Source organism: Mastigoproctus giganteus, chromosome 10 (genome assembly GCF_048544385.1).
Source record: "Mastigoproctus giganteus isolate SK-2022 chromosome 10, ASM4854438v1, whole genome shotgun sequence".
In the NCBI taxonomy this organism is placed as follows: Eukaryota; Metazoa; Arthropoda; class Arachnida; order Uropygi; family Thelyphonidae; genus Mastigoproctus; species Mastigoproctus giganteus.
In genome coordinates, this window is record NC_143584.1 from 93,514,201 (window position 1) to 93,524,621 (window position 10,421).

Sequence of the window (10,421 nt, forward strand, 5' to 3'; positions counted from 1 at the left end):
CAACTCCAGCTGATTTCCATTTTCTAGTCACACAGACCCAGCTGGTCAAGATGCTGAGGCTTTTGAAATTACTAATGATCTCACACAGATTGTTCATTTACCTACCAGAATACTACCGGACAATTCTAACCATACAGCCAACACGCTTGATCTATTTCTCACAAACAACCAAAGTAAGTGGTCCTTTAGGCACCTCAGATCACAACTTGGTGATTGTCTCTTCTCCAATGGAGCCTTTATCTCGTGGCTATTCCCAACCTCGTGTTGTTTGGCATTACAAGAATGCAAAATAGGATGAACTGTGAGATTTCTTTTCTTCTTTTCTTTGGTCAGATTACTGTTTCAAAACTTCTGATGTCAATGTTTGCTCAGATCGTATCAGTGAAATTATTCTTGAAGGAATGGAATCCTTTATTCCGCATTCCACCTTAAAATCTCGTCCTTTATCTAAACCTTGGTTTTCCAATAAATGTACTAAGGTTGTTCAAGAGAAGAATGTTGCATATCATAATTGGCTTGTTTCCAATTCTTTGGTTTCATTTTCTGTCTGCACCAGAGCTTGCAACAATTATAAAGCAGTCCAAACTAGAATTTGAACAGTCTAAGAGTAGAAAACTTGCTTCATGCCCTAATGATAGTCGAGCATTCTGGTCTCTTGCCAAAGCTATTGGCCGCAACTTTTGCCCATCTCTGCTCCCACCTCTGTCAAAACCAGACGGTTCTATTGTCACTTCAGCCAAGGATAAAGCTGGCCTGTTAGCATCCCATTTTTTTTTTTTTTCCAACTCACATATTAATCATCTTGGTAAAACACTTTCCACCATTCCAAACATGCTCCATTCAGTTCCTCCTGTGGTCTTCCGTCAAAAGGATGTCAGTATTTTGACGAATCTTGATGCTAAGAAAGCTCCAGGTTCTGATGGTATTTCTCCATTTGTTCTCAAAACCTGTGCTCCTGAACGTACTCCTCTTCTTTGCTTTGCTACCTTTTTACACTTTCTTATTCGAAAGGTGTTTTTCCTTCTGCTTGGAAATTTGCTCATATCCAGCCACAAAAAAGGGTGACAAATCCCTCCCATCCAGTTATCGTCCCATTGCAATTACTTCTATTCTTTCTAAAGTGATGGAGAAATCAATTCACCATCAACTCTTAAGCTATCTAGAAACCTTCCATCTGATTAATGATCACCAGATGGTTATCGTTAATCAGATGAAAGGTTCCACCGATTTCATCAGTGTCAATCCACTTGTGATATTCTGGCTTTTGTTACCCATTTATGGACAAATTCAATGCAAAAGTATGGTGAAACACAAGCAGTTGCTCTCAACATTTCAAAGGCTTTTGATCGTGTTTGGCATAAAGGTCTTCTAAACAAGCTTCCATCTTATGGTTTGCCAACTGTTTTTTGTAATTGGTTATCCAGTTTTCTCTCTGATTGCTCACTGAGGATGATGGTAGATGGCTCTCGATCTTCTAACTTCCCCACTAATGCTGGTGTCCCACAAGGTTCAGTTCTTCCCCTCCCCCCCTCTCTTTTCCTCTTGTATATTAATGACCTTCTTCCATTGACTGGAAATCCTATCCATAGTTTTGCTGATGATAGTACATTGCATTCCACTTTACAGTTTGAGAAACCTTGTCATGCTCAGTCAGCTTCAACTTCTTGACTATCTGCTACCAATTGCTTAAATGCTGATCTCCAGGTAATTCTTCAGTGGGGCAAAGACAACTTAGTTGACTTCAATGCTTCTAAATCTCAGTCCTGTCTTATATCTCACAAAAAGAATTTTTCTGCTCCTATGCTTATCTTTGGTGGCACTCTGATTTCTAGGCAAGATGATATATCTCTGTTAGGGATTATCCTGACTTCTAATCTCTCTTGGCATAAGCACATTACAAATATTGCTTCCTCTGTATCAAAAAAACTTGGTTTTCTCTTTTATTCTCTTGGCATTACTTTTCTTCCAAAGAACTGTTCACTCTGTACAAATCACAAATCTGTCCTACCATGGAATATTGTTGCCACATCTGGGGCGGTGCCCCCAAAACCTCTCTTAGGCTTCTAGATTCCATTCAGAATAGGGCAGTTAGGTTAATTAATGACTCATCTCTAACAGAGTCTCTCCACTCTCTGTGTCATAGATGTACTGTTTCTGCTGCACGCCTTTTTTACAGATACTTCTATGGGCACTGTTTTTCTGAATTGGCTTCTACAATTCCTGCTTTCTCTTTCAAAACAGTCCAAACATGTGGCACCATCTGCCAACATCCATTTACTGTTCAACTTCAAACTCACAGAACCAACTTTTCATCTTCCTTGTTTATTCATTCAACTGCTGTTTTCTGGAACATTTTTCCTTCATATGTATTTCTTGAAAATTACAGTCTACAGAAGTTAAAGTCTAATGTCAACAAATATCTTCTTTCGTCTTCTCAACGTCCAGCCCATGCACGGTACTAAGTATTGTAGGTTCTAATACCTCACATCTTTTGGGGTTTTCATAAAATAAAATATATATAAAAAAGAAACTAAATATTTTTTCATTTTTTTTTTTTTTTTTTTTGTGCCTGTTTTGTTTTGTTTATTTTTATTATATACTCACAAATTTGAAAATGTCATTATTATCATACTCATCACGATTTTTCTTCAAATGAAGTAATACCTCTGTGGATTTTTATGGCTTCTTACAAGATGGTTGTAGCTCCTTGTCATCAGTTTCTGGAAAAAATACTCGGGCCTGCCATCAGCTCTGGCACCTTTGGCACACTTTGGACTTAGTGATTGTCAGTCATTCGTGTTTTTTTGGACAAGTATTGACACTGGTCACTACTCCTCTCACCCTAAAAAAAAAATGAATCTGAGGCTTATATAACTATAACCAGTAGACCAATGTACGTACAAATTGCAACTAAATTTAAATCAGTTGAATGCCAAACTGAAATCTCAGTTCCTCCAAATGAATCTTTCTCTTTACAAGTCAAACACTTACTCCTAGAAAAACAACAAGATAAACATGAGAAAACGGTAAACACACCGATCTCAATCCCCTCAGATTCTAGAACTTTGCAGCAGTGTAAAAGTAACAGACCACGTAATCATGAAGCTGCCTCCGAATGTATGGATGAGAAAACAGAAAAGTTGGACTGTGAAGTGTTGGAAATCCATGCTGAAGAAGAAGATATGGAAAATGGAAAACTGGTCTTTCCCAGAAGAGACAGACTAAGGACAGAAAACCAAAAGACAGCCACCCAACAAAAACAGCTCAGGGAGCTGAGCAAATATAAATAATGGATAAAATTATTCAGTGGAACTGTCGAAGATTATGCACTAATTTTAGTGACGTCCAGTGTCTGATCAAGGAGACAGATACCAATCTGTATCTGCCTCCAGGAAACATACTTTAAACAACAAGATACCCTGAATATAAGGAACTATTCGATGTACAGAAGAGACCGAATAAGTGAAGGTATGTTGCTACATGGAGGAGTTGCTATATTAGTAAATGACAGAATACCAACACAACAGGTGCATATAAATAGCCAATTAGAGGCGGTAGCAATTTGTACAATAGCAGGGTCCCTATTAACCATGTGTTCATTATACATTCCACCAGGAGATGATGTCTCTTATGAAGACCTATATGCACTACTATCACAACTACTTCTCCTATCTGTTTGATGGGAGTTATCAATGGACATAACCCTTTTATGGGGTTGCTCAGACTACAACAGAAGAGAATGCATCATTGAACAACTACCAGATAATCACAACCTGTTACTTAACAGGGTAACCACGCTTACTTCCACTTTCCAACTCGACCAGCATTTAATTGGAATGTATTTGAGGATCCTCTTGGTAGTGATCATTATCCAGTAATTTCCACACTGTTAGGTGATTATCCCTGTCATATCAGCAGAACACACAGCAAGATAGATAAAGCTAACTGGGAAGCATTTAGGAGGAAAGCAGTTTTCAACACCAATATCATTGAGCACAAAACATTAGATGTTGCACTAACACATGTCACAGAAACCATACAAAACGCAGGCAAGCTCACAATCCCGAAGGCTGTCACATTTCCCAAACCGTCTGAAAACATCGTAGAACAGTGATTACACTGAAACAAGAAAATAACAAAAAAGGGCATGGAACCAATTTTGCAGATATCCCACACAGATAATCTGATTCAGTACAAAAGAATGTGAGCTATAGCATGATTCACTAGAAAACAGAGTCGAAAAGCAACATGGATCCAATTTACATATACAATAAATAGAACCACCAATGCCCATATAGTCTGGAATAAATAAGAAAAATTACAGGTAAATATAGAAATAGGCCATCACCAATACTGGTCTGCAGTGGAATTAGCTTGACCGACCGTACTGCTTTTGCAAATACATCAGGCTTTTGCAAATACTTGCAAAAGTATCAGTGAAATCTTCATACCATCCGGAATTTCTGATCCAAAAGGAAAAGGCAGAAAAGCATAAGATTAATTTTAAATCAAAAGGTAATGAACCCTACAATCAACCATTCACAATAAATGAACTGCACAAAGTTTTGTCCACAGCCAGTAGGCCCAGACAACATATATTACGACAGGATCTGGCACCTTAATAAGACTGAATTAGAAAATATATAACTGAAACAGTATAACATAATTTTCCACGAAAATATATTTCCAAACATGCAGTAGTACTTGCTTTCCCTAAACCTGACAAAGACTTAATAGCCCATAGCTGCATAAACCCATGCTGCTATTGACCAATAGCTCTCACCAGTTGTTTAGGAATACTACTAGAAAAAATGATAAATAAAAGATTGACATGGTATTTAGAAGAAAATAACATCTACACAAACACAGTGTGGTTTTAGACATTACAGGTCTATGCCAGGCCACCTAGTGAGGATAGAAGCCAACATCAGAAATGCACTTATCAGATCACAACATATGGTTACCATATTTTTTGACATTGAAAAAGCTTACTTGGAGATATGGGATTCTAAGAGACATGCACCATGCTGGACCTAAAGGCAGTCTTCCTATGTTTATCCAGAACTTCCTTATGAACAGAACCTTCCAAGTCAAAATACAAACTTCTTTCTCCAAAAATCTACCAACAAGAAGGCGTCCCACAGGGCTCAGTCTTGAGTGCCACTTTGTTTGCCATAAAGATTAATTCGATCACAAATCAGCTCCCTCCTTCAATCTCACATGCACTTTATGTCAATGACTATGTCAGAACATGAGAAATATCGAGAGGCAGTTGCAATGCGCAATAAACAATATAAGTAAGTGAGCACTAGATAATGGATTCAGACTTTCAACACAAAAAAAACAATATGTGTACATTTCTGCTGCAAAAGAAATCTCCATCCTGACCCTGTATTAAAACTATAAGGCCAGATTATACCAATGCAACTGAAAGCAAAATTTCTTGAGCTAACTTTATATAAGAAACTCATATTCATGGAGCACATCAGGCAACTACATAAAAGCTGTAAAAAGCATCTTAATATACTTAAAATCCTTTCATCAACAGCATGGGAAGCAGACAGATATTCCTTATTAAACCTATACAAAGCACTAATTAGATCAAAGTTGGACTATGGTGCCCTAGTGTATAATTCAGCATGGAAAACAGCTCTGAAATGGCTAGACCCAGTTCATCACAATGCACTACGTATAGCCACTGGCATGTATCATACCTCTCCCATTAATAGTGTCTATGCCAAAGCCAACGAACCATCCCTAACTCTTAGGTGACAACAACTAGCATTGGATTATGCATTTAAAATAAAAATCTATGCCCGCTCACCCTGCTTGGGAGCCGCTCTTTGATCCATGTTGCAGAAATATTTACCAGAATTGTCAACAAGCAAATCGACCCCTGGGAATCAGACTGCAAGAATTTTTAGCAGTACATAACCTTAATATAAACAGTATTGTGCACTTGCCAGTTCACACCCCTCCACCATGGGATTTGCATATCCCAATATGTGACTTCTCCTTTCAGAAATGGAATTAAAATGCAATGCCTGCAACAATATTTCAACAGTTACATGCAGCCCATGGACTTCAGTTTTCAGACTATATCCCAATATACACTGATGGGTCGAAAACAGACACTTTAGTGGGAGCATCAGCTGTTTTCCCAGATATTAAATTAACACAACTACTAAAAGAGTGCAGTGTGTATACATGTCAGAATTGTATGCACAAAAAATACCCGTAACTCATATACAAGGTTACAAATGAAATATAATATATTTACACCCAATCCTCTGCGCATACAACAAATACTAACTAACTGCACCCTAAATGAACAGGAGGTACATTTCTGTTGGATACCAGGACATACAGGGATTACAGGAAATGAAGCAGCAGACAGATCTGCAAAACAAGCCATACTACAGACTGGAGAAGAGATCTCAGTCCCTTATTTTGATTACAAACCTGTGATATACCAGATGCAATGGCAAGTTTCAGAATTGGAATCTGCAAACTGAAAACAAACTGTACCAAATAAAGTGGAAAATTGAAAACTGGGTTTCTAGCACACTAAAGTTGAGAAAGGAAGAAACAGTACTGGCTAGACTAAGAATCGGGCATACCCGTCCTTTCCTATTTCGAGCAGAAGAACCACCACAATGCCAGACTTGTGACAGTATCCAGACAATAAAATATATATTAATATATGTTTAGTAATATATTAATATATATTAATAGACTCTCCTAAATATGCAAAAGAATGCAAACAAGCCTTTAAAGATGTTTATAGGACACATCACACCATTACCCTAGCAGATATCTTGAATGATAGAGATGACTTTACAGATGTTTTCACCTTCCTTAATGATATTAATTTATACCACCTCCTCTAAGGAAGTAAACACAAGTAACAGTCTAACCCAATGAAGTATGTTGTTGTTATTATTATTTATTTAGGAGCATTAGCAACTAAGGCTATATTGCTCCGGGGATATGCGGTGGTCACTCCCTGACCTTTCTGCATCCTTCGTATTTGGTGGTCACGGGCTCGAACCCTGGTCTAATCAAGAAGCTGTGCTACGCATTGCTGCTCCTGCCCACCTGGCTACGGAGGTGCCGAATGAAGTATGAATCAGGCTAAAAGGAACAACTCGCATTCAAAGTAAACACCTGTGAGACACACACCATATGAGCTGGCGTATTATGACCAATGTAGTCCATGCACCATTAAACCCTAACACAAACCATGTATATAAGAGTCGCAACACAAAACTGTTTGCTTACTGACTATTAAATAGAAACAACAACACAAATATTAGGGTGCCTCCATAGCCAGGTGGGAAGGAGCAGCAGTGTGTAGCACACGCTTCTTGATTGGACCGGGGTTCGAGCCCGTCAACAGCAAATATGGAGGATGCGGAGAGGTCAGGGCATGACCACCGCATATCCCGGAGCAATATGGCCTTAGTTGCTAATGCTCCTAAAAACCAAACAAACAAACAAATATTAGCTCACTCGCATTGCGATGTAACCGACTCAAACTGTATGAAAGCCTCAGTAAAACTATCTGTCAGCATGCGAAACGACCGCTTAAATAGGCAGTGGAAAATTCTGGAAATTGCCGATCACAGAAAGTGGTAGAAATGCATTTTAGAAATGTCATTATTTTCCATGGAGACGGCTCGGGCCGCCAGTTTGACATACCTAATCTAGGGTATTGCATTTTACTGTAATGAATGCCATGAACAGATTGATTGCTAATATAGCATCCTATGATGGCTCCTCGTTGGAAGTTGCTAGGCCGAAGGCCCAACCTATTTACTGTATTTTGTTAAGTTGCTTACTTTAAGCATGTTAGTTGCTTTTTATACCTATTCCTAATATGGATGGCAGATATAGTTAATTTTCTCTGAATCCCTGGAGTGCCCAGATACTTCTGGAAATAAAATGTGGTGTTTTTTTTTTTTTTTTTAACATCCATGAATTTTACATAAAAGATAATTTCTACTCCTAATTATTTTATTTCTGTTCTTTGTTTGATAATAGCCTTAAGTGTGTGTGTGTTATTTATTTTATTTATTTTTATTTTTTTTCTAGATTTGAAAACTGTGGAACAACGATTGAATTCGCATTCTTATAAAAAGTTGGCAGATTTTATTGGAGACATGACAAAAATATTTGATAACTGTCGCTACTACAATCCACGGAACTCTCCTTTTTATCAGTGTGCGGAAGTGCTTGAGTCCTTCTTTGTACAAAAAATTAAAACTTTTCGCGAAAGCATAACATGATAAGTATAGTATCTTTGTAGTATATTCAAAGTGCGTAATGATCTTCCAAGAAGGTATTCGACATCTCTGGCCTTGGAAGACGAAGAAGAAGAACTCACTTTGCCTTCAAGCAAAGAGAAGCAAAATAATGTGGTATAATTATCCTTCCATCAAAAAATAAAAATGACCTATGCATTTTTTGTGAGCCTGGTGCTTTATAAAAACACTAATTAAAGACAGAGTGTATGTATGAAGAGGTGCAAACTTCACACCAGGTTTTCTACTCGCAATCGGATCAGCGCACCTTTCTCCATTCCAGTACGTTGCATGTGTCCATCATGAATGAGCTTTGGTACTGCTGTGTCCTGTGGATAAACTTCTTCCATGGAGTCACTAGCAAAAAAGACAAGAAAGTATGCTAGACTTCATAAACGTGGTAGTGATCTGTACATATAATGAACTACTAGCAGAAAAAAGTGAGGGGGGAGGGGACTGCCTACCTGCCTGCCTGCCTGCCCGCCCTTGAATTGTGTATGTATGTAAAATTTCATGCCACCTGTAAATGGTGAAAAAAGAAAAAAAGGAAAAAAAAGTTCTATTTGTTGTAAATCAGGATGTTGTTTTGAATATATAATTTAATAGTGTAAGTATAAACCAGTTTCTACAAAATATAAAAGTTAAATTTGTTTACATCTTGATTTTCATGCAAGGACTGTTACAAATTATTCTGTGTCTGTAAAAAAATTTTCACTTCTAAGAATAAATTTCGATACAAATTAAAATTTTAAATCAAGTAAATAGCATATTTGGTTAATGGCCAACAACAGAGCTATAACTATAACAGTAAATGTAAATCTTAATATATATTAATGCAAATAGTTTTTTATGCATTATTGCTGTTTGGTATTCTAGAAACAGTACTTTCAGTGAAATCCGCAATTATTTTTTTACAACTGGTGACATTATGGAAGGGTCCTCATTCACTGTCCACCTACACACAGATATACATTCATGATGAAAACAAGATAACTTCTAAATGGATATCATACTTTGTGTTATTATATTCTCAGAAGATGTTTCACAAGTGTATTCCATTTTTAATTACTTGCATTGTATTTATTTATCCATCAGTGCACATTTATTTACTTCAATGTAAAGATACCATCTAGCATCCTGCTGTTTCACCATCTGTACAGACACCAACCCATCTTCATTAATAGTAACTAAGTCTTATGTCCTCTGGACACTTGTCATATCATTCTGTTCTGTGTCATTTATTGTGTACATGTTCTTGTCATTTGTATCTTTAATAAATCATCTCAGAAGAAGAAGTAAAATTTTTAAAAAAGCTTCCTTGTATATTTAAAAAAAAAAGCAATGTTTTATAGTATCTATAGATAAACAAACTGATGAGTATGAACACAATTATGGCGTGTTTTGTCACTTGATGGTTGTATGATTGCAGACAGAATACAAATGTTTGTTTTATAAGTATGCTTTTTTCACAGTTTATTTCTTCACTAATTTATTTCATCAGCTAAATCTGGGCTTTAATGAATTGAATTCATCCAGCAAGACCAGCATAGTATCTGTTAAAGAGCGCCATAAAGGTATATAACAATGGTTGGCAACTAGTTATAATAATGAGCAGGCCAGATTATGAAAGATATAAGCAAAAAGGGCCAAACAGTTTGAGGTTACTGATATATTGCAGACGCTCAGTACGAACCAGTTCATAATGGTACAGTCAGTGCATGATTCAATATGTTAATAGCCTAGTTCATTCATATTGTTTGACTGTTAAAAAGTGACTATTTTAATTTCTATCAGTTTACCATATTTATTTTAATGTCCTTATTGAAGCATAAAACTGATTTCAAAAATTGTTCATTTAAAAAAAAAAAGTGGACAGGCAAAAATGAGTAGTATAGAAAATGGGAATTCTAGCACAAATTTACACATTTACAAATACAAAATAATCACCTCTCCCTAAGAAACCACTTCTTCCATTAAAATTGTTTATTTTCCTAAAATAATCTACAAAAATCAGATAATTAAAATCATTTACAATTTTTAAGAAAATAACATAGCTTTAACCAAAAAAAAATTACTAAAAAGTCTCCCTTTTTCAATTCCTACTATTAGTTCACACTC

General features: G+C 36.6%; 1 protein-coding gene across 1 annotated transcript in view; it reads left to right on the forward strand.

Annotated features, from left to right (window-relative positions):
- E(bx) (nucleosome-remodeling factor subunit NURF301 E(bx)) overlaps positions 1–8,797 on the forward strand; it is a 693,176-nt gene extending 684,379 nt beyond the window's left edge. Inside the window, exon 26 of the mRNA XM_090382976.1 lies at positions 8,095–8,797. Within this exon, the coding sequence (XP_090239102.1) occupies positions 8,095–8,288 (194 nt within the window). The 3' untranslated portion in view covers positions 8,289–8,797. The remainder of the gene's footprint in view (positions 1–8,094) is intronic.
- The last annotated feature ends 1,624 nt before the right edge of the window (positions 8,798–10,421 follow it).